At 54.3% G+C, this 27,060-nt stretch overlaps 1 protein-coding gene across 2 annotated transcripts in view; it reads left to right on the forward strand.

Annotated features, from left to right (window-relative positions):
• NKD1 (NKD inhibitor of WNT signaling pathway 1) overlaps positions 1-27,060 on the forward strand; it is an 87,306-nt gene that overhangs the window by 49,326 nt on the left and 10,920 nt on the right. The window contains exons 4-6 of one of the 2 annotated variants that reach the window (XM_032255690.1): positions 9,747-9,813; positions 22,915-23,021; positions 26,540-26,635. In XM_032255690.1, coding sequence (XP_032111581.1) covers positions 9,747-9,813; positions 22,915-23,021; positions 26,540-26,635 — 270 coding nt within the window. Of the gene's footprint in view, positions 1-9,746; positions 9,814-15,821; positions 20,302-22,914; positions 23,022-26,539; positions 26,636-27,060 lie in introns of those variants that run through there. The other variant, XM_032255691.1, reaches the window with a different exon arrangement.

Here is a 27,060-nt window from a genome sequence, read left to right on the forward strand (position 1 = left end):
GTGTGGTGGGGTCAGTGGTATGGTGGGGTGAATGGTGTGGTGGGGTCAGTGGTGTGGTGGGGTCAGTGGTATGGTGTGCAGTAGTGTGGTGGGGTGAGTGGTGTGGTGAGGTGAGTGGTGTGGTGTGCAGTGGTGTGGTGGGGTCAGTGGTGTGGTGTTCAGTGGTGTGGTGGTGTTCAGTGGTGTGGTGGTGTGCAGTGGTGTGTTGTGCAGTGGTGTGGTGGGGTCAGTGGTGTGGTGTGCAGTATCTTAGAGAGGTCAGTCATGGGTGGGAAGGCTGTGTGTGTGTGTGTGTGTGTGTGTGTGTGTGTGTGTGTGTAGTCAGCAGTGGGTAGGATGGCAGAGACTCTGACAAGCGCTGAGTGCGCTCTGCTCTCTGTAGCCGGCTAGAGGTGGGGCCGCCTGAGGCCTTCTGGGCTGATGGGGCAGTGCTGGCCTGGGTTTTGATCTGCTGTGGCATCCCTGACAAAAACTGGGGCAGAAGAGAGGATGTGATGGGAGAGACTGAAAGACCAGGGCTGGGAGGGAGAAAGAGGTGACAGCTGTGACTTCGGACATGCTATCTGTGCCAGGCCATGCGCCAAGCACTGTCCACACACTCTCCTTTCCTCTCGCAACTGCCCTGCCAGGTGGGGGCTATTTCCACTTCTGCTGGGGAAACTGAGGCACGATCAGGTAGAAACATTTGTACAAAGCCACACAGTATAAAGCAAAAGAACCAGGGCTCAAACCCAGACCTGATTGACAGCTCGAGTGAGTCACTTAACCTCTCTAAGCCTCAGTTTCCTCACCGCCAAAGTGGAGGTCATTGTAGAGCCCAGCTTCTAGGACAGCTGGGAGCGCCTAGTCGGTGATGCCCCTAATGTGCTTCATAACACTTGGCAGACGTCACGCACTGACTAAGGCTGGTTATCATCATCACTGAGTCCTTTGTATTCCCGACCTCAGTTATCCCCAGGCCCCGACATGCCCATCAGATCCCAGTTTCCACTGTAGAAATGCCTTTGAACACTGTCTAGTCGGAAAATTGTGGTCAGACGAACAGCAAAGTCTCCCCGTCCCATGCCCTGCCTGGCTCTGCACAATCGGCCCTACATTGGGTCATCTCTTAAGGGTTCTGAAATGCCAGCAGTTTGAGATCAGGGAGCATTCTGGGTGATGTCAAGATTCACTCTTTTCTATTGTTGGTTTTGGACTTTGGGTTGTTTTTGTTTTAGTTTTTCCCATCAGTCATTTTTTCTCCGTGCTCAGAAATCACATTCTGAAGCCATGAGTCTTCAAGCAGGGTGGCTGGGTGGGAAGGTTGATGGCCTCCCCTGGTGCCCACCTTGCCTGGTGTCTCCCCCCTGCCCCCACCCTCTTCCTACTTGTTGGAGCCAGCCTGACCACTGTGGGGGCCAGGGGGTGGGCTCTTTAAATCATGTGGCTCTGAAAGCATGGTTCAGTGGTCAATGCCCTGCCAAGGGGTTGGAACTTCAGGTGGTAAGGGGTGGACATCTTGTCTTTTAATGATTCTGAATTTGTTCAATATGAATTGTCCTTAAAAACAAAAAAACACACCTAACCTCGGCAACATAGTGAGACTCTGTCTCTGCAAAAAGTTTAAAAAAAGTAGCTGGGCATGGTGGCATACACCGGGAGTCCCAGCTACTCAGGAGAGTCAGTTGAGCCCAGGCCGTTGGAGGCTGCAGCAAGCTGTGATCGTGCTACTGCCAGTCTGGAGGACAGATGGAGACCCCCATCTCAGAACCAAACCACACCAAACCATGCTCCCCAACACCTGTGATTTTATTGATCTTACTGCTTTATGGAAAGTCTAGGTTAAAAAGAGACCGTTCCAATTTAGAGAAGTATTTTAAGTACTCATGGTAGCCAAGTGGGACCTGGCTCTGGAGGAAGGCGTGGCCGTGGCATGTGGATACCTGTGGCTTGCTGGGATGACAGCCCAGGAAGTGGCCTTTGCTGGCCCTTTGGTGACCAGCTGGCTGAGGTTCAGTATTGGGCAAACCCATCTCTAGGGATTATGTGTACTCTCTTGGGTCTCAGGCCTGAGGGCCAGGGAAGGGAGTGTGATGGTTTCAGAGTCAGGCCCCAGGTCTGAAGTCCTCTTGCCAGCCCTCTGTCCCACTCCATGCTGGCTGTCCACCTTCCCTGTGCAAACCCTCCAGCCCAGGAAGCAGGCTCAGGCTGGAGTCCCCAGGACATGGGGAGCTGAAGGGTGGAGCACGCCGATTGCATCTTAGGCAGATAAAAATAGGGAGAAATCTGAGGAATTTTAATTGCTGCTCGACATCTTTGGCATCTTGAAGGCCTGGTCCTTGCAGGCCAAACACAAAAGGCCTGGTCTGTGTGTGCAGCCCTGGGCGCCCGCGTTCGCTCGCACCTCAGCCCCCGCAGCTGACTGGAGTCGGCGGGTGAGGCTCCTGCAGGGGCCTGTTCCACTGGCTCCCAAGCTTGCCTGGGAATCCTGGTCTCAGCTTTGAGGAGACTGGATTGCTCCTGGGGGCTAAGGGAGTCAGAGCTTTTAGTTGCAAGTAACGAAAACCCGACCTGAATTGGTGGTTGCAGCAAGGGCCGTTTAGTGGCTTCTGTGACGGTCGCATTGGTGGGAAGGGTGGGTGAGGGTGGGCCTGCCCCAGAGTTCACTAAACAGACGCTTTACCGAGTACCTGCATGGTACTGGGCGCTATTCGGAGGCAAAACAGACCCAGAGTCCTGCCCGCAGGCAGCCTCCTGGAGAAGGCTGGGCCTGAGGCTGGTCCTGGCACTGGCCTCCATGTCTGTGTGAGCTGCCTCCTCAAGCCAGCCATCTCTGAGAAGCTGCCGATGAGATGAGATGCAGCCTAGGCACCAAAGAACTCTTTCCTGTCAGCTCCCGAGAGAGGGGTCCCAGCGGAGGATTCCAGTTGGCCTGGCTGCGGCCAGGGGACAGGGCTAGGTGGGCAGAGCTAGGAGCCACCACTGGGAGACCTGTGGCTGTGGTGGGCTCGGGGGTCTTCAGGGGAGTGGCTGAGGGCTCTGCCCTATATTTTGCCTCCTTGGAAAGAGATGCCTTTCCTCTTTGGAAGCAGCATGTTGAGGCCTGGGTTCTGATGACCCCAGCAAGGAGGGGTGAGTCTGTTTTCCTCTCCAGGGGAGGAGGATGCCCCCAGCCTCTCCTGTCCCTGGGCCAGGCCTCCAGGACCCTGCCCTGACGGCTGCCTGGCTGCCTGCCATGCCCTCTTTCCATCTCCCCGCCCTTTGATGAAGATTATTTTTGCATCACTGGCCTGCATGTTGGGACGCAGGCACTCTGTGTTGGGACGGGCTGGGTAATTTCCTGGCACTTTCAGCCTGCCGAGCTTGTAGGCAGAGTGGGCTCTGGAGGCCCAAGAAAGTCCTGGGGGCCTAGGGATCGGGGGAGGGGGAAGCTGTGTGGGCAGAAATAACAGGTCCGCAGGGGAGAGGTACATGTGAGAGACATAGAACTTGAGGCCCAGAAACTGGACAGCCCCAGTTTTCCTCTTGTTTCCTGGGAGTGGCCCTAGAGAAGAGGTCTGCCTATTGATGGGCTGTGGGCTAGAACCCCAGAAGGTCTGTGCTCCAGGGAACTGTGAGCATCACCTTGGCCAGCTGTATTCTAGAGACGAGGGGGCCGAGGCCTGGAGGGGTTGACCTCACTCTGTCACTTTCTCTCCAGGAAACCTTGGACCTGTTCATCTCCCAGCTTTTGTTTTCTCTTGTAAAGTGGGTTATTATCTGTGGTTTTACTAAATTGGGTTTTAATTACCCAAGTAATATACTCACTTGTTAAACATGAGAACACTTCTGATAAGGCTGGGGTTTATGACCCCCCACACCCTCTGCTTCTGTCTGCCCTCCCCTCCCTGCGGGTCACCGTGGCTGTCGTGTTCCGCATGCTCACCGACCCAGGGATGATCTCACGGCACACATGGTTTGGTGCTCTCCTCTGTGGACAGGTAGCAGTCTGCATGTCTCCTGCGGTGGCTCCTTTGCCCGTCCTGGGGTCTGGCCCTCTGCCCTTGGGATCTGCAGGTCTGTCTTGTTCTTTTGGACTCCCTCTCGTGTGGCATTCCTCTGTGGAGATGCAGCGCACTTGACTTCGAGAGTATCCAGGGTGTTCCTGACTGCAGGTTAATAGGACGCGCGTTGTCCTAAACATCGCTGGATTTGAAAGTGCCTCCTGGACACACATGTGAGTGTCATCCCAGGGTGGACACTGAGGCACTGGTGCACCAGACATTGGGATAAAATGTGAGGATAAAAGGTGAGAATGTTCCCGAGCCTGCATTGGGAAGGGGAGAGAAACTGATGTTAGTGCTTCGAGCTTCGCCTCAGACACCATCCTAGGCATGTTGTCTATGTTTCCCCTTTGACTGCTCTTTGACATCAAAATCCCCATTTTACAGAAGGGGAAAATGGAGGCCAGAGATGTTAGGTAATGTGTCTGCTGCCACTCGGCTTCCCGGGGGGTGCTGGGCCTGGAGCCTGGGCGCTCCGACTGCCAGGGTAGTCTGGACGCTGGGGAGTGGAGCATCCCGGTCCTGCCTCTGAAGACGGGACAAGAGGAAGGCAAGAGCTTGCTCTCAGTGAGGCCTCCAGAAGGCCTGGCCGGGCTGCCGCTTCAGTGTGCTGGGAAGAGAGAACTCGCCAGGAATTTCCTGGGGCAGCTCCAGGGTAGGCTGCTTGGATCTAAGGGTTACAGGGTGGCCTGGGCCCTGTCCGCCTCCTCTTTCCCTGGCATGTCCCAGCCCTGTGCATTCTTGGAATCTGTGAGTTGTGCCGTGTTCTGTGGGCACTGGGAGTTTGCTTTGAAACCCATGGCACCAACATCTGTTAGCTCTTAGAGAACAGAAAGATTGACAAAGCACTGCTGGGGCAGGCGGTGGGGGAAGATCGTACGTTCAGGAGTAGGAAGTCTCAAAGATAGAGGAAAAACCCTAACCAAACTCCAGCTCGCTCCACAAGGCTGCTTTGATGTGGTTTTCCCATCCCCAGAGGCCTTATAAGGTATCGTGCCTGAATCTGGGCTCTGGGATGGTGCTGGCCTTTCTTCTGGGTCCCAGTGTAGGGCAGAGGAGGGGCTCCCAGGGCCAGCCGATGGGGCACCACTGGGACTTCAGAAGGTGGCACATCTGAGTGATGTAGCCTGAGAGGCCACCAAGCCGGGCCACTGGGCAGGAGCAGCCCGGCTCCAGGTCAGGTGGAGCAGGGGCTCTGGAGACCCAGGAAGGCCTTTGATCAGCATTTGCAGCAGAGGCTGAGGCCTACTGTCCTGGAGGCCAGAGGGGAGGGGCCCGGGACCACGGGCAGAGTGACAGCTAAGTAGACCAAAGAATCAGAGCAGCGTGGCCGCTATAGCCGAGCCCCACGTGGGTGTTTCCCAGGTGCAGTGACGAAGGGTGTGGGCTTTGGCACTTACTAGCTGTGTGACCTTTGACAAGTCACTTAACCTCTCTGTGCCTCAGTTGTCTCATCTGTAAAGTGGGGCAATCAAGGCAGTCCTCTGGAATACCTGAAAGGATTGCCACGAAGGTGAAATGCAGCACTCTGAAAGCAGTGTGCTGGGCAGGATGGGGCATGTTTCCAGGTGTCTGTGAGGGCACCTGGGGTCTGGCAAGTCACTTGGCTTGTCCCAGCAGTGTTCTGGTCACCATATGATAACAACAGCAGGAGTAATAAACAGTAACTGCTGACCTGACAGACCTCACTCACGCTATCGGCTGCTCTGCTAAGCACTTCGCATGCAATGACTTCCTCACTCCTCACGACCCCCTTCAGATATCCTGAGTGCTGTCGCCCCTGTCTACGAATGGGGAGACTGAGGTGCACTAGAGATAAAGTTCCTTTCCCCAGGTGACACAGTGTGTGTAAGGCAGAGCTGGGATTCGAACCAAGGCCTGAGCCCCTCCAGTTCCATGCCCTCTGCACGGGGGCTCCCAGTGGGGCCGTCGAAGGTCTGAGTGTGTCTCCCGGCAATACCTACCTTCCCACAGGATGGTGCTGAGGGCCTGGCCCTGGCTCTGACTTGTGGGGTTGCCAGCCAGGGCTCAGCTTGAGGCAGGGCCAAGTCCCCAAGCTATGGGGAGGAGCAGGGGAGCTTTGAGTCCTGCTAGACAGACAGGAGTTGTTGACCACTCACCCACTGGAGCTACCGGCTGGGCTGTTTTCCTTGCTCTCCTTTGTGACCCTGGTCCCTGGTAGGTGCCAGGACTCCCGGCCACCGCTGCCCCCATGCCTAGAGGAGCCCTGATTGCATGGTGGGAGCCCAGGCAGAGGCACCTGAAGGAGCTGGCTCGGGTCCCCGCTCCGCCCCTTGCTGGCAGGTGCTCCAGAGTGGGTCACGGCCTCTTGGAGCCTCCTAGCACTTAGACACAGGGCTGTGGGGAGGCTGTTCTCCAGAGCCTCCTGTGAGGATCCCATTGGTCAGTACCTTGTACACTGTGAGCGCTTGGTAGGTGACAGGTTACTGTCATCAGCATGGTTTCCTGTCTCATACGGTCCTTCAGGGTTGAGGACACTTTCTTTGTGGAAAGTAACAGTAACAATTATACCTCTCACTTTACAATTTGCAAATCATTTTAATGAGCATCTATTTCTTGAGAGATGGAACGAACAGGGCTGTTGTGACGATTCAGGGTGGTAAGAAATACATGCATACACAGTCGGCCTTCCATAGCCGTGGGCTCCGTATCTGTGGACTCCGCCAACCATAGATAGAAAATATTTGGAAGTGGATCACGAGGTCAAGAGATCAAGACCATCCTGGCCAACATGGTGAAACCCCGTCTCTACTAAAAAAAATACAAAAATCAGCTGGGCGTGTTAGCGCTCACCTGTAGTCCCAGCTACTCAGGGGGCTGAGGCAGGAGAATTGCTTGAACCTGGGAGGTGGAGGTTGCAGTGAGCCGAGATTGTGCCACTGCACTCCAGCCTGGTGCCTAGTGACAGGGCAAGACTCTGTCTCAAAAAAAAAAAAGAAAATATTTGGAAACAAAAAAGGATCTGTAATGAACACATATAGACTTTCTCGTCCTTATTCCCTAAGCAATACAGTGTGACAACCATTTCCATAGCATTTACACTCTGTCAGGTACTGTAAGTAATCTGGCGGTGATTTCAGGTATATGTAGGATATCTGTAGGTTCTATGCAAATACTACATCATTTAGATAGGGAACTTGAGCATGCACAGATTTTGATAGACTTGGGGAGTTTTGGAAGCAGTCGCCCACAGGTACTGAGGAGTGACTGTATACATAAAGTGCCTAGCATGGGGCCTGACACATGGAGAATGCACAGTCAGTGTCAGCTGTTTGATTATTATTGTGGTTGAGGACTGTGCCCCTTTTACAGATAAGCAGACTAAAGTCCAAAGGTGAGGCAGGTGGTACAGCCAGGATGTGATCCTGTGTTTGGCTCAACATCCCACATGGCTTTTGGACTAGAGGCTCCAAGATCGAGGAGCATGCGGCTGAACGCTGCAGACCCTGGGCCATGTGGCTCAGCGGGGGAAATAATTTTTTTTTTTTTTTGAGATGGAGTCTTGCACTGTCGCCTGGGCTGGAGTGAGTGGTGTGATCTCGGCTCACTGCAACCTCCATCTCCCAGGTTCAAGCGACTCTCCTGCCTCAGCCTCCCAAGTAGCTGGGATTATAGGCACCCGCCACCGCACCTGGCTAATTTTTTGTATTTTTAGTAGAGAAGGGGTTTCACTATGTTGGCCAGGCTGGTCTGGAACACCTGACCTCATGATCCACCCGCCTCAGCGTCCCAAAGTGCTGGGATTACAGGTGCCCGGCCGGGGAGATGAGCTTTTACCAAGTTGAGCATGGGGACAGCACAGTGCGTCTGTGGACCATGGCTCCGGGGATCTTTCCAGTGTTCCCCAGTGCAGGGTACTGTTGAGTGATGAGAGGCTTACCCCAGAACTTGCCAGAACTCTGCTTTCTGAGTGTGCCAGAGAGCTTGGTCCTCTGAGCAGGGAGTGCTGAAGCTGTCATCGGTGATGGCTGCGGTGCCCTGAGCACACGTGGCCATCATTATAGGGTCCCACATGGCTGCCTTGTTGGTGGCGATGTCTGGAGTCTTTAAAAACTCTTCCAAGTGTGCCAATAAAAAGACATGAGTACACAGACGTCTCACTGATGCTGTCACCTGGCTGTGGTGCGGTCAGGGTGGCAGGCACGGACCCACCCCCCCGCCACCGCAGAAGACCTCAGTGTGAAGAGGTGTGCGGATTCTCTTGAAGACTGTCGCCTGTTCCCTCGAGGTAGCGCTGCCTGCCAGCCTTTCGGAGGTGGCGGCACCCGTCTTTCTCTGGCATGAAAGATGGGCTTTAATTGGCTGCTGGGGCGTCCCAGCCATCTAATGATGCCACCTGTGTGCATCCCTTTCCTGTCATCATCTCCCAGCTCCCTGTCAACTCAGGCTCTGTTAACACAAACAGCCAGTTTACAAGCCCAGGAAATGTTCGATGATTATAATAATTGGCGGAGGAGGAGAGGGAAGCCCTCCTGACTCGAGGAATAAAGTAGCTTGGTTTTGAAGTAAATGGGACACCGGAGTCTGAATGGCCACATTTTAACAGCCTTTAAGAAAGAGTGTGTAATGCCCTAGAAAGATCTGAAAGAAGAAAGAGAACAGCCACAAAATGTTAGCTGTTTGTCTTTTAAACAAAAAAACAAAAAAAGCAAGAGGCTTACCTCCAGCTGTGTCCAGTTGATGAGATCAGCAATACAAAGCCTTGTTTTCCTTTTGTTCATCAAGATGAGGACTGGTTTTTCTTTTAAGCATCATCTGAGGTGTAGAATTTTTTTTTCCCCCTCAAGGTGAGAGTTTTTTTTTTTTCCCCTCTCTTTTATTTTCACAAAGAGAAGTTGGTGACAGCTGCTGAGTTTGGGCTTTTTTATTGCTTGTCATTTTGTGGTTTGAGAAGCGCTGCCACAGCATCACCGTCCCCCCAAACCCTTGTCAGTCCTCCCATAACAGGAGTATTTCCCAAAGTGGGTTTCTTGGGACACGAATCTCATGTGATGCTTCTGAAAAACAAAGCTCCATGGTCTAAGTAAGTCTGGAGAATGCAAAATATGTCAGCACTTGGAGATTCATGGTGTTTAGAAGTAAAAGTAAAGGCCCTGATAAGTCCTGCAGTAAGGGATCTTGTTTAACTTTGTTTAAAAGAATCTTCTTTGATCATGGAATGCTTCTGGCAGAATACCAATAAATACAGAAGACAGTTTGACAAGATATGGTCTAGCTTCTTCCATATTTGGAGTTAGCCTGCTGGGGTGGGTCAGACAGATGGGACCTTTGTTGACATCCTAGAAATTTCCCAGCCTGTGGACCTGTAACACTCTCCTTGCTAACCTGACACCACCTGGTCAGGTTGGTTGGGATGGGGTCCCAGATATCTTTAACTCACTGGGGGAAAACAGGCAGGGTGCGTGCAAAGATCATACTGGTTTCCAGAAGGCATGTGGGTTGGTAAGATATGGGAGGCATGATGGGGGACCAGGGGAAGCCATAGTTTGTGGGGACCTGAATGTTGTGCTGACGCATGTGTGTTTATGTTAAGGGCAGAAGGGACTCACCTTGGTGCTTCACTTTTCAGGTGTGATAGGATCTGCTTCAGTTGACCTGAATTCCCATCAGAAGAATCAGCCCAGGGTCCTCATAGTGACACTTTTAACGTCCCAGCCCCGGACACCCCCAACTCCTGTTCAATGCCTCTGCTTTGTCTTCTAGGAGCTCGTGGGTGACGTGTTGAGAGACACGCTCAGTGAGGAGGAGGAGGACGACTTCCGGCTGGAAGGTACTTGGAGTCCATTGCTCTTCCCAGCAGCAGTGAGCGGGGGAAGCGGGTGTCCAGCTGGCTGTGAGCCCTGCGTACTCCAGAAAATCTGCAGACAGCGGGCACAACAGGGACCTCGTGACTCTGGGTGGGGGTGGGATGGAGGAGAGGAGGAAGAGACAGGTGTGGCACTTCATAGGTTCAAACCCAGGTGGGGACCCTGTCACTTATGTCCATGTCATGGCCCAACACCGGATTAGCTGAGGGACCTTGGACAGGTTGTTGAAACGCTACTGCTCCTCTGGGGGTAATGAGAATAGCTGGTCAGCATGGTGTGTGACGTGTGATCGGGCAGTGCTGGGCATGGAGAAAGCCTTATGCACAGTACCTGTTCCATTCCTCCACCCTGTCCCTCCCTCGGTGCATGTGTGCACACACACAGACACACACACACACACACACAGTCAGCCTCACCTCTCTCCTGTGTCGTCCTCACTCCTTCCTTTCTTGAGATGGGGTCTTTCTCTATCACCCAGGCTGGGGTACAGTAGGTAATCATAGCTCGCTGCAGCCTTGACCTCCTGGGCTCAAGTGATCCTCCCACCTCAGCCTCTCAAGTAGCTAGGGCTACATTTGCATGCCACGATGCCAAACTAATTTTTAAGTTTTTCTGTAAAGACAAGGTCTCACTATATTGCCCAGACTGATCTTGAACCCCTGGCCTCAAGCGACCCTCCCACCTTGGCCTCCCAAAGTGCTGGGGTTATAGGCGTGAGCCACCGTGCCTAGCCACTCCTTTCTTTCTTCACAGTGAAGCGCCGTGTTGTAGAGAGATTCAGGATGCTCAAGTAGAGGGTTTGCTGGCTGCTGGTGTGCTGCTTTGACTTTGGGCAGGCCATCCCACCTTTCTGAGCCTCAGTGTCCACATCTATAGCATGGGAACGAAGGCAAGCCTTTTCCCTGCTTGGCTCCCCGAGTTGGTGCCAGGAACAAATGACAGCGTGAAGCAGAGTGTTTGCTGAATGGGAGAGCTTTCCATTTGAAATTCAGAAACAGGGAAAGAAAACACCAAATGGGGGACTGCCTTACAAGAGTAGGGAAGGATCTCTCTGCTGAGACCAGGACAGACAGCTGGCTGGAGAGCTGGGGGCCAGGGTGCAAGGATCAACGGAGGGGGATCCAGGCCTGCGGGGGTCCGAAGGGCCTCAAGAGGAGAGCAGACAGTTCTGGGAAGTTCTCAAGGGGAGCCTGGGCCAGACCTGAGGACCACGGCCGCATCTGGCCTGAGAGCTGTTATAAATATAGAATCTCAGCTCCAGCCAGGCCTGCTGAATCCGATCTGCATTTTAATAAGCTCCGCAGGTGACTTGCATGCACACTGCACTTGGAGAAGCACTGTTTGAAGATACTCATTCCGTTGCCTGTAAGTTGAAGGCAGGTTGGAGAGCCAGGTATCTAGCAAACTTTGCTCAAATACGAGCAGGCCCCAGATCAAGGGGGGGGAGTCCCTGATATCTTTTATGTAAAAAAAAAAAAGGTACCAGACAATCCTCAGGAGTTTCTTGGGGCATCATATGTGCATCTGACTGTGTGGATAGAGGCCCAGATAGATGATAACCATAGCTCTTTCCAAACATGGGAGGAGACTGCGGTCTATGCTATCTGTATTTCATGGTTTAACTTTTATAAGAACATAGTTGGACCTGGTGGCTCATGCCTATAATCTCAGCACTTTGGCAGGCGGGGGCTGGAGGATCACTTGAGCTCACCAGTTTGAGACCAGCCTGGGCAATATAGTGAGACCCTGTCTCTACTATCAATAATTCTAAAATTATATATTTTTTAAAATCACATAATCAGGTATTCCTTGTGAAATTAAAAACGAATGTCAGTATTTAAAGGTGAAGACCGTAAACAAAGCAGCAGAAGCGAAGCTGCTCTGGTTTGAGCCCAGTGGGCACCTGGACCTGTCCGTGTGGTCCCCTAAGAGCCCGTGAGGGACCCTAGGACCAGTGACCATCTGTAGGCCTCTAGCACCCTTGGTCCTGTGGTCCAAGGCTGCCCACCCCAGGGTGGGGGGTACAGCGTGGATGGCAGGCCACCACATGGCTAGGTCTGGCGAGAGCAGGTGCTGAGTTCTGGCCATAGAAAACCAGCTGCCTGCTCCAGACCTGGGGCTGGGGGATCCCTCTGTGCTACTGGCAAAGGGAGAACAAGCTGAGTCCTGAATCTCTTCTTTGTCTTCCTGTTGGCCAAGTTCATTGCCTCTTGGCGGGCTGGAGAGCTGTTTAAGAGAGAAAAAAGGCCATCTGAGGCGTGAAGATAAAAAGAAGTCTTTTAGCCATCCCAGGAGAGGATGGCTTTAGCTCCCGCGTTGTTATGTAAAGCCGGCCCTAATCCAGCGTCTTAACCGCCTTAACTGGCCAGCTGGGAGCGGGAGGGATGGGAGATTAAGGCTGGGCTTGGTGCGAGGGCCAGGGCTGCAGAGCTCCTTTTGAACTGGGGAAAGAACAAAGTAAACATCAAAAGTCCCAAGCTCTGAGAGCTGGCTGGGCGTGGCAGGGCTGGTGAGGTGAGGCTTTCATGGGGAGAAGGGGAGAGGGACCCCTCCTCAGCTGACCCAGCTGGGGTCTGAGGACTGGGGAGGGGCGACCCCAGGCTCACCTCCAACGCACACAGATGGGCATGGTGCCAGGTAGTGGCAGCCTGCAGCTTGGAGTGGGTGCCAGGCCGCGTTCCCCTGCATGGCCTCCGGGAGTCACTGTGTCCGAGGGTGCTGCAGCCACTGCCTCGCCCCCCTCTTCTCTCCCTCTCTCCAGGTCCGCTCTGCCTCTCACCTGGTGAACACTGCCCTGCCCAGCTTCTTGGCCGTCTCTGTGCCACCTCCGGGCCTTTGCCCGCTGCCTTTCCTCATTCTCAAGTGCCTAGTTCCTATCTCGCTGCTTCCCGGCATCTTCTCTAGGAAGCCCGCTCTGCAGGGCACAGTCCGGCCTGCTGGCCCTGCCTGCTAAAGGGGATGCTCGAAGCCACTGAAGTCAGGCAGCCCCTCCTCCTCAGGACCAGACCCGGCCCTCCCGGCTTCCAGGGCAGGCCTGGCTTTGGCCCTGCCGCCCTCCCCAGGTGGTCCCTGCTTCCCCAGTCCAAGGGAAATGTGCCTGGAGTTGCTGGTTCTGCCTAGCAGGGCAGCAGTGCTAGGACTGAGGCCTGGCGGGGGCTGAGCAGCCCTCTGGGAGCTCAGGAGCTGTTCAGCTCTGCGTGGCCCCCAACGTTGCCTTCCTCATCTGTCCTCCCTTCACTCTGACTTCCTGTGAGTTTGCAACTCAGACCCTGTTCCAGCCCAGCTCCCCCACACTCACTCTGTGACCTTGGGCAAGTCACTTCTCTGCGCTTCAGCTTCGTTACTGGGTTCCTCGTAGCACTTCTTCATCAGGGTTATCGTGAAGACAGCGAGGTGATGGATGTGGGCCCCGAGGACGGCCCTGGTACACAGTAAGTGCCAGCACACTTGAGCTGCCATTATGCTTGTTTCCTGGGTTCAGTTTTCTTGAAGAGGGGCCAGCCTGTGTTATAATCATTTACCTAGCCCAGATCAAAGAAGGCCTCTTGGCAAAGCTTCTTTAATCCTATTAGAATCTCTAAAGGCTCCTCGTACTCCTGGTGCTTGGAGTAGGGTCTGGCATGCTGTATGTGCTCAATAAATAAACACTCACTGAAGAAGGAACGTCAACACCCTTCAGTCACTGAACGCAGGTGATGCCTCCCTCTGGCCTCTCAGGCAGGTCCTATGTACCTGTGTTGGGGCCTGGGCCAGTCCGTCCAGGCTCCCAGGGGTGAGATGTTGGGCAAAGAGACTTGGGAGGCCGGTAGTCCCTTTCATCTGTGGTTGGAAAACTGAAGCCCAGAGAGGGAAAGTGACCTGTCCAAGGTCACACAGCAGACTGAGAACAGAATCTGGCCCCTCACTCCTCATCATTCAGTATGTGCTGGGCATTTGCTACAGCCAGGGACTCTGCTGGGCTCTGGGTTCACAGGCACGAGCAAGTAGCAAGTAGGCAGACCCAGCTGTCACGACATTCACAGGAGGGAGGCAGGGATGAATACATAAACCCTCGAATGAGCATGGAGGTTTCTGGTAGTGGTGCTCTGCTAAGAGGTAAGAGCCCAAGGAGAGGTACAGTGAGGAGGCTTTTCTGAGAAGACAATGTTTCATCTGGGATGCAGGTGCCAGGAAGGAGCCAGCCATGGGAGAATGTAGTGGGAGAGCAGCTAGGAGGCGTGAGCGGATCCCCAGAGTGGAGGGAACTTGGTGTTTGGGGAAGAACAGAAAGGAGGCCGATGTGGCATCGGAAATGAGAGTGGGGCAGTGGGCAAGAGTGGGGCCACGCACCTAGGTTGGAGAGGGTTGGGTGGGGGACTGCTGGATTCTGACTTCTGTTTTAGGAAGTGAATTCTGGCTTCTGGAAGGGACGGCCCATGGGCAGGGAGGAAGGGGGCAGTGAAACCAGGAGGCGATTGCAGGGGTCAGGTAAGAGGAGACGGCGCTGACCTAGCCTGGGAGCTTGGGGCTGGGAGAGGTCTGTGGGGCGGGGGCTGGGACTGGTGAGAAGTGGGTGGAGGGAACAACAGAGGTCAGGGATGCATCTTAGACCTTTGGCTTCAGGAACTAAGGATTTGGTGGTGCTGCTTCTGCGCTGGAGGTTTTGGTGGGTGATCATCAAGCCTCCCGTTTTTGGACCTGTTGGGTTCAAGATGCCCATTTAATATCCAAGGAGAGGTGCCGAGGAGGCCGTGGGATAGCTGGTGATTGGAGCATGGGGTTCAGAGAGCAGTTGGGTGAGAAATGGAGAGAGCGAGTCAAGACTTCTCAGAAGTAGCCAGGGCGTTGCCCAGGCAGGGCGCCTTGATACGCAGGGCAGGCAATGGCTCCCTAGGAAGGTTGGGAGGAAGGGGTATTCACGGGAGAGCAGTGGGTACCCCCACATGGAGGGGCAGGTGCCCATGTCCCACTGGCTCCTCTTCCTCAGTTCAGAGCCCATCCTGTCGGGGGTGTCAGCGGCCCTGACTCTCCACTCCCCTGCAGTCCCCCCAGAAGCTGAGCTGCAGCGGGGACAGAGAACAAGCGCACTTTGTTACCTTGGCAGTTTCTCTCAAGTCTGCTCCTCATAAAAGCTCAGCTGGAACAGTGGAAATTCTGACTTGTGTCAGATACCGGAGAGGCTTTCATAGTTTCAAGTAGCTCGGGGTTAGATTGTAAAAGCTGAATTTCATCACATGTTTTAACTTGGGTGGGGACGGTGGGGAGAGTGGAAGGGACGTGATATTTTTAGCCCACTGAAGGCTTTTTCCCCCCTTTCCCCCTCTCTCTCTCTCCTGGGCCTTCCCCCTCCCTCCCTGAACAGATGTTTTGTCTCAATCCTGTTCAGATCTCAGAGCGAGTGGCCACCAGCCTTATGCTCTGATGAGAAAAAAAAGGCCAGAATGTTATTTGTTGGGAAGGATTTCCTCCCCCACTGCCGTTTTCTTCTTTTTGTTTCCCCTCAGTTACAACTGGTCCATAAGCAAAATCTAGTGGCAGTAAAATGCAGCTGGGAGGCATGATGGTAGAGAAGAAGGACCTGGGGCATTTCTGGTCTCCGGAAGGGGCAGACACCCACTGGTGAAAAAGCTGGAAACCACCCTAGAGGGCACTGCCCTGGGTGAGTGAATTACTGCCATGGTGCTGGGTGCTGGTGGTTTTTCCTAAACAGCAGGATCTCAGAGAGATGGATTCATTAAGTCAGATTTCTTTCGGTCCTTTTGGAAACTCACTTAAACTTTTGAGTTTAATGAAAACTTTTGAGGCTCATGAAATTGAAAAATCCTAGGGTAGATCTTGCCTAAAAAGGCCTGGTTGGATTCTGGAGCTGAAACCATGTCATGGTCACTTGCGTGTGCACGCACACACACTCACAGAGACACACGCACACACACTCATACACACACGTGCACACACGCTCACACACACATACATGCACGTGTCTGTCTCGCTGCCCCTCTCTGTCCCTCTCCATCATCTCTCCCTCTGTCCCCTAGTAGCTTCTCCCCCACAGGTGGCAAGGGCGGCAGTGCCCAGCTCTGGGCACTCCCATCCTCTGAGCTCGGCCCTCTCAGGTGGAAGGAAGTTCCCATCACAGTGGTTCTTGCCCATGTCAGGCTCTCACTTTACTGGTCACGTGACCAGGGTAGATCTATGTTTGTGGGACCTGAGGCTTTCAGGGGTTAAACCAAAATAAATATCTCACCAACTCAGTCTCTTCTTAGTTCAGGTCCAGACATGCCTATATTTCCCCACTATTGCCTGACACAGCGACAGGACATCAGAATGGATAGAGACGACAATCTTAATGGATTGAGGATGAAATGCCTAATTTAGAAAATGTTCCAAATACAAACACATACGAACACATGAACACCTTGCAAAGACCCGTTCTGACTTGGAAAGGACCTCTGCAGGTGAGAGGGCCCAGAAGCTTAGCTCCATTAGCTTCTCCATGAACTCTCCGTTCATACTGACCTAGGACCTGCCAGACGGCCTTCAGGATGAAACAGGTCGGGTCAGGTGGAGATACTAAGTGCAACGTGACCCTGGGGTGGGATCAGTCTCCATAAACTGCATAGGCTGAAAGGGGGGTGAGTGGCTCTGCGGAGGAAAGCCAGATGCTGTTATCCAAAGAGGGAGGAGAGTCGCTGAACAGGCAGGAACAGGTGTCAGCTACTGTGGTCTGAACAGAGTGGAGAGGCCAGCGGTTGAAGAGTTGGGAAACCGGGATTTCGTTCTCTTTGTTCCACAACTTCTGGGTTCCAGTCCTGATTCTGCTGCTTGACCATTGTTTCATTTTGATGATGTCGCTGATGATGTAGCACCTTTAGTGTGATAGACACTGCATTTTATATCTCTATCTATATCTATCTATATCTATATCTCGGGGTATATATATGGGACTGATGGAAGATTCAGATGATTAAATGAGTGATATAATAATGGTATAATAAACCTGGCTGAGCAGGGAAGCCTCAGCTAGCCCTGAGGGTGTGAGAGCTTGCTGCTCAGAGGAAGGGAGGCTTAAACTGAAGACCTGCAGGATGAGCGGGAATTGCAGAGCTGGAAAGAGTGTTCTTGGCAGGGATAACAGCATGAGAGCACGGCAGGCTCAAAAAAGGGCAGCAGTTCCACAGCGAGATGGGGCTGAGAGGCGGCAGCAGCCAGGTCGTGAAAGCCTTTGGATCCCTCCTTAGGGGAAACAGGGCCACTGGAGGGTTTAAGTAGGGGAATGGCGTAATCAGTTTTGCTTTAGAAGCTTAGTTTCCTCTTTTGTACAATGCCAACAGTAGCACAACCTGCACAGTGTTAGAGGACGTAATGGAATAGTGTGTGGTACTACTAACTTCACCAGCCTCTCTGTACATTCCGCCAAAGTGTGTGGCTGTGTTTACAAACAGATGTGGCATCGCTAGGACCCTCATTCCCTAAGGAGAGCCTCATACAGATACTGCAAGAAACCATTTGGCCTGGAATGCACATATGATATCTTTCTCTTTTCACTGGCAGCAGATTTACCCACCTAATTATATTTGGCAGAGGCTAATATTAAAATTCATCTGCATTCCCTTGAACAGCTGCTGTCAGAAGGTTGCGGACTCAAACATCTTGGCAAGCAATGCTGAGACTAAAATATTTGCAGCAGATAATCTGTACGTGGACAATTGAGAAAGGACCGTGGATATGTCAGGGCGAGCCTCCCGACTCCAGCAAGGAAGCTCTGGCTTGTGTTAAATCTTACGTTGTATTCACTGAGAACTTGCCAGGTAACTAGGCTAAGAGAGGGGTCTGCCATGCATTTGAAGCGTTAGTAATTTCTGGTGTTCAGTGGGGCCGATTTAGTTGTAATTGTGTTTCAGATTTGTCCCTTCTTTCCAAGTCTCATGCACACCAGGCCTTTCTGGATTGTGTTAAGAGAAGCTGGCATTTGTTAGTATTGTCCCAGGTTTGGATTGTCACCTAAATGTCAACTCCCCGCTTCCCCAGGGCACTTCCCAGTCTCCATCAAGGCAGAAGGTATGGCATATTCAAGATATAGGCACGCTTCCTGTGCCCACCCATAGAATGTGCTGCGTTTCAGCGGGCCTGGTGGAATCTCTGCTCTTTGCACGTATGGGAAGTGCTAGGCATCGGGCACCCTGGGAGCAGAAGCCTAGAGGGCCCCAGAGCTCATGAAACTTGCTTTCTGGCTGTGCAGAGGTGGAGGCTCCTGTGAAGCAATCAGAAGGTCCCAGATAGGACTGTACAGAATAAAGTGCTAGACTGGGCAGCGGGAGACAGCACCTTGCCAGCTCTGGATGCATTCGGGCAAATTAGAAAAAAGTGGCCCCTCCTGAAGACACATTTCTGCCCTCTGTCCAAAGGATGTCACAAGCAACACACGTATCTAGAGTGTGGGTCACGTGGGTGGCACCCCTGTGGTTGTACAGTGCACAGCCTGCTTCTCGGAGCTGGTCTCCCAGTGACCCCAAGTGACTCCAGACCAAGGGGAAGAGCCCTGAGGAGCTCACCCGACGGGACTGTGAGGAGGGCGGGTCTGTTTTATTTCACGGGCCTTCTTCTGCTGTTTGGGTGGTGCCAGCTGTCAGCAGCTTGGGCTGGGTGGGCCGTGCCATCCCGCTCTCTGGGTCACTGCCATTTGCCAGAGTAAACAGTCCCGAGTGACTGTGGCTCTCACAGCAGGCGGTCCCCAAGGAGCCTCCCATTGGGCCCACGAGGAGGTGGGGAGGGGCGTCTAGACCCACGATCAAAGTTGTCACCATTCAGGTATTTCCTCACTCTCTCCTTTCTCTCTCTCTTCCTCCCCACCCCTCCCTTTTTTTTTAAACTGGGGGAGGGGAGAGGGAAGAGACTGTCTTTGATCTCAGCGGAGGAAAAAAGTCTGTTCTGTTCAGGCTTTTGGCTAACACAACAAACAGTGTTTAAAATTTAACTTTGCTTAATTAATTAGTAATTCTGTTTAATGCTGTCTGATCTCCCTCCAAAAGGTATTTTGAAGCTTGAGAAGGGAACATCAAAGGGAGCTGGGTGAAGATGGTCAAGTAATGCATTTAATCTGGCAGTTGCTGGGGGTGGAGAGCTGCCAGGCTGGGAGCTAATAGGGAGAGAACCGTCATTTGGTAAACACGGCAAGCCGACTCCTTGACTCCTCATGGCTGTGGTGTGAGGGGGAACAGGGAGCAGATTCCAAAGAGAAGGAGCTCCACAAACCACTACCACCCCCCAGATTCATATGGGCTGACAATAGGCTTTAAGAAAGCAGAGCTGATAGTTTCTTTCTTCCATGGTCACTGTACGGTTGGGCAGGTTGTGCACTGCACAAGGGTTTCCAGCCAAGTAGGCAAGTAATAGGTGAAATTGTCTGTGCCCTGCTCATCAAGCACATATCCTGGTGGAGGTGGAGGGTGGCACACACCTAAAGCGGCGATTGATCCACAGACTTTTTCATGAAAGGCCAAACAGTATGTATTTTAGGTTTTGTGGGCTCTGTTGCGACAGTTCAACTCTGCTGTCATACACTGAAAGAAGCCATGGACAATGCAAATGAGCATGACCGACTCTCAATAAAACTTTATTGACAAAAACAGGCAGGGGGCCAGGTTTGGTTCACTGAGTGTAGTTTGCCACCTCCTGCTCTCAGTCACCCAAAAGTGCTCCTTAGGCAAGTGAAAGTCCTTTTTTCCCACCTGGTTCCCTGCCTTCCTTTTTTCTTCTAAATGAGCAGTCTCCCCTACAGTTCCTCAGACTTTCAACTGAAGAGTGATCAGCACCTCCTGAAATTAGGTCCCCAGAAGATCATTTCCCAGGGGGAAGAATGGCTGAGCTAAACAGGAATTGGAGACAGAGAATGGACTCAGACTGTGGTGCCAAAGCTGGTCTCAACAGAAATAGCATCACTGTAATCCCCCTTGGCGGGCCTGGGCGGCCTGCGGCGAGCACCAGTCCCCATCCCCGTCTCCCACCTCCAGTGAGCCTGTACTCATTGATGGCTGGAGAGTGGTTTCTTTTGCACAGGGCTCGCTGGGGGCCGTGGTAGCTTGACTTAATTTGGTTTCAGAGAGTTCGTATGTGGAGGAGGCCTGGCCCTTGACCCTGGCATTGGAGTCTTTGTGGCCGGTTCTCTGCCACCTGTTCTACCTACTGGGCAAGGGACAGTAAGAGGGTGAATGACCTCCTTTGGTGGGGATAGAGAGTGCTGACTGTCCTCGTTCCTGACCCCCACAGCCCCAGGGCAGCACGGATCACAGGCCCCATGCTGGGAGGGGCCCCTGGCAGGTTCACTGACCGCTGGCTGACCTGTGGATGTCCAGGTGTCTTTCTGAGCTGGGATGGGATGAGGGAGCCATTGGTGAAGAGAGGACAATCCGGGCCACACTGGTTTTTGGAGAAGATGTATGAGGGGTTGAGGGAGATGTTTTCCAGCCCCTCAGGTGAGGAGAAAGGAAGGAAGAGGGGAGGACCTGAGGGCAGACAGGCTGTCCGTGCATGGCGGGGGAAGAGTGCTCCAGAGAAGGAGAGAGCAGGGACAGAGGTTCCTTTTCTTTGGATTTTATCAAGTGGAACATGAAAGGCAACATTGAACCTGAAGGTGCTTTTCTGATAGCTTCCCTTTGAACTTGAAGTTTGGTTTCGATAAGCCTGGCCAGCTCGCATCTCCAGCCAGGACCTCTGCAGAGAGATGCAGTGGCTTTGAAGATGGAGCTGGGCTTTGTTTTTCTTTCTTCTTTTTCTTTTTTCCCCCTGCCTGGGAGGGGTGGTAGAGGCTGCTGCAGGCGGTGATATTACTCTGGTTTTTCCAGTGGGGCAGTCAGGGGTCAAGGGGGACGCTTGGGATCTGAGCTGTGAGCTGGGACCACAGCCCATCAACATCCTTGGCAAAGCCAGCATCTCTCGAGCACTTACTGTGTTTCGGCCACTGTGTTCAGTAAGCACTCTCCTCATTGTCCTCTCCCGACAACCCTGTGAAGGTGAGGCCATCATACTCCCATTTTACAGATGAGGGGCCTGAGGTCCAGAGGAGTCAAGGGCCATGTCCAAAGCTGCCCATGCAGGCCGTATGTATTTGATATGCTTTTGTGTCTATTGCGTTCCTGAAGCCTCAGTTTTGACAAAACTTAGCTGCTAACTGCCCTGTTCCCAGGAGTCAGTGCAGTGGGGCTGTCGGTCCCCTGACTGTCACCACTCCGGCTGGGCCTAGTGTGCTGGGGTCTTAGCCCTTTCTGAACAGAGCTTGTTGCATCCACACAAGAATCCTCTGGGGGAGGGGTTGGTAGTTTCTTCATTTTACAGTTGGGGAAAATTGAGACATCTAGAGAAGGTACGTGACCCACCCAGGGTGACACAGTGCCGGAGAACAGAACCCAGGTGGAGACGACCACTGCCCTGGCTGGCCGGCCTCCGTTAGACAGAGAGAGGCAGGCTGAGAGAGGCACCGAGTCTCCCGCTAGTGGACTGACTGTAAGCATGATTCAGGCTACCTGGGTTCAAATCCCAGCTCTGTCATTTACTAGTGAGGCACTTATCCTCTCTGAGCCTCAGTTTTCCCATCTGGAAAATGGAGCTAACTGCCTCACAGGGCTGCATGAGGATAGAGTTGGTAAACAGCAAGTGCTTAGTCATTGCTGCCTCATCTTTCCATACAGCGGCGCCAAGGCACAAGAGCACCAGGGGAAGTGCCTTAGCTAACTGCAGAGGAGAGAGCTCCCATCCCACAGGACAGGAGCAGGGCAGGAGAGCTGAGGCCTGGGCCCACTGGGGGCGTCCCCACTCCGCCTGGCCCAGGGACTGCCCTTGGGCCCTTGCTTGCAAAGCTGGGGTGGGTGAGTGTGGTGGGAGTGTGGTATCGGAGAGACACAAAGGCCCATCTAGTTGCCTGGCCTCATTTTTCCAGGCTGCTGACTTCCCGAGAAAGTCCTGTCTTGCCTTCCTCTCTGACTGGGGAATCTCAGCTCCTCACATGACCCCCCCAACCAACCTTGGTCAGGGTGGAGGGGGCAGGGTCCCTTCTTGGAGTAGGAGCCAGCCTGTTTCTTCACCTTCAAAACAGGACAACACATTTATTACCCCAGGCAACAAAGGGAATTGGATGAGAGAAGCTGTGAGCGTGGCCTGGAAAGGATGTCCCCGGCAAATCCCAGCCCCTCTATCAGACGAGATGAAACAGGCAGAAAAGGCTTATGGGCCATTCCAAGAACTGATGGCACTTTGTAGTCTGGGTTCTAGGTCAAGGACGATGGTGCTACCCTGAGCTGGTGTCCTCAGGAAAATAGTGTCGGTAGGTCCTAGAATTTCACAGTCACCCTCCCATAGCTCCTGGAAGGCCACACATAGGACTGTGACCTTTGGCAGAGAGGGAAGGACCTGGGGTGACCAGAGAGGCCAAATACAAGGTTCAGGATGAGTGTGTTCCCTGAAGATGCCTTTTGTGTGTGTGTGAGTATGCGTGCATGTGTGAGTGTGCATATGTGTGTGAGCAGGTGTGATGCATGAGTGTACATATGTGTGCATGTGTGTGTACATGTGTATGTGTGTGCATGTGTGCTTGTGCATATGTGTATGTGTACCAGTGCATGTGTGCACACCTTTGCCAACCCAGTTGAACTCTGTTACTGGCACTCCTCCTGGCCGTCCACCAAGGTGTGTATCCTGTGCCCAGGTGGGTGGCACCTTTGGGGAGGCCAAAATGTCAGCACAGAAGGCAGTGGGACTGCAGACTGTGAAGTTCCAGCCCCCTCGCGGGGCTCCAGAAGCACTCCTCCACTCTCGGCCATCTGCCCTCCGGCCCGACACTGCTCTGGGTGGCTTAGTGCCTCTGCGGCGTAGAAGTCGAAGGCTGGTGTGGGGGGCATCTCACCCTGTGGTGGGGGTCGCCCCAGGCGCCAGAGTAGTGTGATGTTGACCCCAGCAAATAGGCAGGGCAGAATCCGGTCCAGCCCCGCTGGTGAGAATGTCCAGGCCAGGCCCCGAGGACGAAGGTGCAGCGAGCATGGTGGCCCTGCATCTGGACCCCACTCCTCACGTCCCCTCACTTGTCTCACCAACAGTGGCCCTGCCTCCTGAGAAGACCGACGGGCTGGGCAGTGGAGATGAGAAGAAGATGGAGCGAGTGAGCCAACCCTGCCCGGGCTCCAAGAAGCAGCTGAAGTTTGAAGTAAGTTTCCTTTCGGTGCTGGGTCCTGGGTTTTCTCGGCTTGGTGCTTTGGGAGGAGGGAAGCTGGGGTTCTTCCAGACAGGGAGGCCCCTCCCCTGCACGAACAGTGCCTTCTGTGGGATGTTCCTCCTGCCACATCTGGGGCCTTCCTGGCATGGGGCAGACCCCGGGAGCTTACCGCTTCCCGCCCCTCAGCCCGGCCCCAGTCCTTCCACGCGGGGTGTGCCCAGCAGCCTGGGAGGGGGCATGAGAATGGTTGAGGGAGGCAGGACTCTGGCCCTGCTGCTGCTATCGCCTCTCTGGGCCTCAGTTTCCTTGGTGAAAACTTCCCTTTCAACTCTTGAGGCTGTTCTGGGGAGCCTGTGGGGGCTCTCAGGTGGGATGGACGAGCAGGAGGCACAGGCAGGCCCCTGATGCTCGCAGGGCCTCAGCTTCCCCATGTGGTCAACACCAGGGATGTGCCTCCCAGAGCTCACAGTCTGTCTGTTCCCCACCACCTGACAGTGTAGCACGCTCCTGCGCATTCAACACAGTCCCTGGCACTGAGAGCCAGGCCCAGGCCCGCTGCATGGAACTCGCCGCTGCTCTGCCCTCCTTGCTCCCTCCCTCCTTCCCTCTGCCTTCCTGAGACCACCAGGGCATAGCTCTAGAGTCAGCAGGCCTGGGTCCAAATCCTGGCTGTACACTTAGTAGCTGTGTGACTTTGGGGCCGGTTCCCTCAAGTCTCAATGGCCTCACGTGCCTCGCCTGTAAGATGGGGGTAGTAGTGATGTCTGTCACATTGGGCTGTGGTCAGCATCATGAGTTCATGCGTCTAAAGTGCTTAAGAGGATGTCCCTCTTCCTGACCAATGTTGATTAGTACCGGCTAATTGCCAGGGGACCCAGCTTAGACTGGGTGTGGTTCCTGCCCTCAAGGAGTGCACAGTGTGACAAGGGGACAGTTGAGTGCCCTGGACCCAATGGCTGTACAGTTGGTGATGTGATGAGGTCCGGGAGCCTGGGGTGGGGTCAGGCAGTGGGGTGTGGGGGAACGGACACTTGGCATCTCCAGGCTCTGTGCAGTGCCTGGAGGAGGGAGCCAAGGCTGTGGATGGAGGTTGAGGAGGTGGGTGAGGCTCAGAGCGTAGGGGGAGGAGTTGGGAGAGAGGCGCACAGAGGAGCCTTTGGTGTGAGAAGGGCCTTTCTGGCAGAGGGGACTGCAGGAGCAAAGGCCTGGGGCTGAAGTCCCAGCGTGCTGTGTGGGGGCAGTGAGTGGCGTGGTGTGGCCTGTGCTGGATGGTGTGGCATGAAGGAGATGGCCTGTGTGCAGGGACCCTGGTGACTGATCTTACCCCCTTTCCAGTGTCATCTCCCCGCCATGCCCCACTATCCTGCACAGCCCACACCACGCAGCGTGTTCTCCAGCCTCCAGGAGGCTTGAAGCCTTGCCTGGGGAGGACAGGCAGCGTCTAGGAGGAGTTAGGGCTGCCAGCTTCTTCCTGGAACCCAGTCCCGTCCTGAGCCCACCCGGGTCCTTGTAGGGTCTTCTGGGGGCTTGGCAAATTCCAGGGCCGAACTCAGCGGCAGAAGGAAGCCCAGGCCCAGGCATCCTGCCTCCCTAGAAGCCCAAGTGTGCTTGCTTCTGGAGGAGCAGGAGCTGTGGGCCACGGGCAGGACTCGCCTGAGAAGCCCCGTGGAGTGTGGGGAGGCCTGGGAGACCTGCATCTGACAGGTGGGGCAGGTGGCCATAGTTACTCAACTCATGTTTCTGAAGCTCAGGCCCAAAGTGTCGTTGAAACAGCCAAATGCTACGTATCTGTGTGTGTGTGTGTGTGTGTGTGTGTGTGTGTGTGTGTGTGTACAGGCATGTGTGTGTAGGGTGCGCACGTATAGGGGTGTGCCTGTGTAGGTGTGTGTGTGTATGTGTGTGTGTGTAGGTGTGAGTATGCAGGCATGTATGTCATGGCGCATGAAACAGTGCCTCGGAGAGCAGCGAGGGCCCTTGGCAGGTATCAGATGGGTGTGGCCTAGGCAAGGTTGGCTTTGAACTCAGCGTGGGAGCCCAAGAATTGCTGGAGGGAAACAGCTTGGAGCTGCTGCAGCCGGGACCAGGACACCGTGCTGGGGCTCACTCCCCTAGCGTCCACAGGCAGGTGTCTTCCGCTCTTCTTCCTCCTGCCAGGCCAGCCTGGTGCCACCTTCCTGATGGTGGAAGGAGAGGTGGAGTTTGGCAAGCCATGGAGCAGCATGGTCTTGTTTCCATAAATCTTGTGGATCTGAAAGGCCACTCGTGGAACCTTTTCCTGCTGAACAGCATGCTCCCTAGGACTGTCCATCTGACGCTCAGCTAGCCTCTGTGCTCAGCCTTCCGGCGACGAGCTCACCCTTTCCCAGCTCACATTCCCTGGGGTCAGACACTTTAGGTTGCTGAAAATAATAGTAATGAAATGATTGTTTCATTGATTATTGATTGAAATAATTATTTCAATGACTGTTTATCATTACAGCAGAATTAACAGCTACTACCATGGATTGAGCTTTTCTATGTGCCAGGCAGTGCTCCAAGCACAGGTGTAAATGACCCCAGCATGTATACTCCACTTCCTGTTTCCGTTCTCCTAAGCAGACCTGGCCACATGGCCCTGGGAGCAGGCAGTGTATAGGGGAGGCGGTCCCGCGGTGCAGGTGTGAAGAAAGAGGGAAGCCAGCGAAGGCTGGGTTTGCTCGTGGGCTCTGCCAGCTGGAGAACCTCCTAGGACCCATGTAAGCATGCGCTCAGATGTGTCCCACGGAGGGGTGAGGAGGTTTGGCATTTCCACTGCCTCCTGTCCCTCCCTTGTTTGGTCTCCTCTGGGCATTCCTTCTGAGACTCTTCAGGGCTGCCCTGAGACAGAAAAGGGCACCTGAGGCGGGAGGTCAGGCACTGTCCCCACCACAGCTGCAGGGAAACAGCCAGGCTGAGGGCGTGTTGGGGGCCATGTCATCTTCCCAGCAAACTTATCGGAGAGAGTCCGTCGTTTTCCACAATTTATACCAGGAGAAACTGAGGCACAGTGGAGGGCAGCGACATGGCCAGGGTCACACAGCTGTGGAGGGCCTTGTAGGGGCTGGGGCCGGGCCTGACCAACATCCGAGCCCCTCATGCACGTGCTCACCTACCCCGGGGTCCGGCTGGAGCTTCCAAGTTGCCGCTCCTTTGCCTTCTAGTTGCTTCTTGCCCTTGGTGCAAATTCAGCTTTTCTGAGGCCACAGAGCCTCTTCTCAGACTGCCCTGAGTTTCCTTTGTCTTTGAAGACCCACAGACTGCCAGGCACCCCTGCAGGCGTCCCTCCCCGGGCCAAACTACCCCTGCCCAGCCCCTGGCTGCCTTCCTGGGCCAGTTCTGTCTTGGCCAAGGTACTCCCTGTCCACTCCAGGTCTGGGGAGAGCAGAGGGCAGGTGGCTGCCCCTTGGCCTGGCCTCTGGGCTCATACCTCCACCACCCAGTCAGCATTGCCACAGATAGGGGACCAGCCCCGCCCATCTCTCTGCATCCAGGAGCTCCAGTGTGACGTGTCCGTGGAGGAGGACAGCCGGCAGGAGTGGACCTTCACCCTGTACGACTTTGACAACAATGGCAAGGTCACCCGAGAGGTGAGTGCACCTGCCTGGCCTCTTGCCATGTATCATGCCCGTGGACACAGGGCCTGGGCACAGCTCCCCGCCACTGCCTCTTCTCACCCCTGCATCGGTCCTGCCCCTCAGGGAAGGCTGTAACAGCCGGGGAGTTGCTGGGAGTGCCCGTGAGATTGGGAGGGGTATCCCAGAGCTGCTGGCAAGTGCGAAGAGAGGACAGGGAGGGAGGGCAGCTCCCCTGCCCTCAGCTTAGGCGCTGCTCCTCCTGGAGAAGGAGCGGGGGCAGGTACAGAGCCCCAGGGCCTCCCGAGAGAAAGACCCCAGGCCTCAACTGAGTCCTGTCCTGCTTCTTTCCACATTCCCAGAGCTTGGGGGGACAGGGCTGGGACCACCGCAGGCTACCTCCCTCACTCAGCCATGCTGCCCAGGAGCTTGGCGGTGGG

The sequence above is a fragment of the Sapajus apella genome, unplaced genomic scaffold, assembly GCF_009761245.1.
Source record: "Sapajus apella isolate SASKATOON/1434 unplaced genomic scaffold, GSC_monkey_1.0 scaffold90, whole genome shotgun sequence".
Taxonomy (NCBI): Eukaryota; Metazoa; Chordata; class Mammalia; order Primates; family Cebidae; genus Sapajus; species Sapajus apella.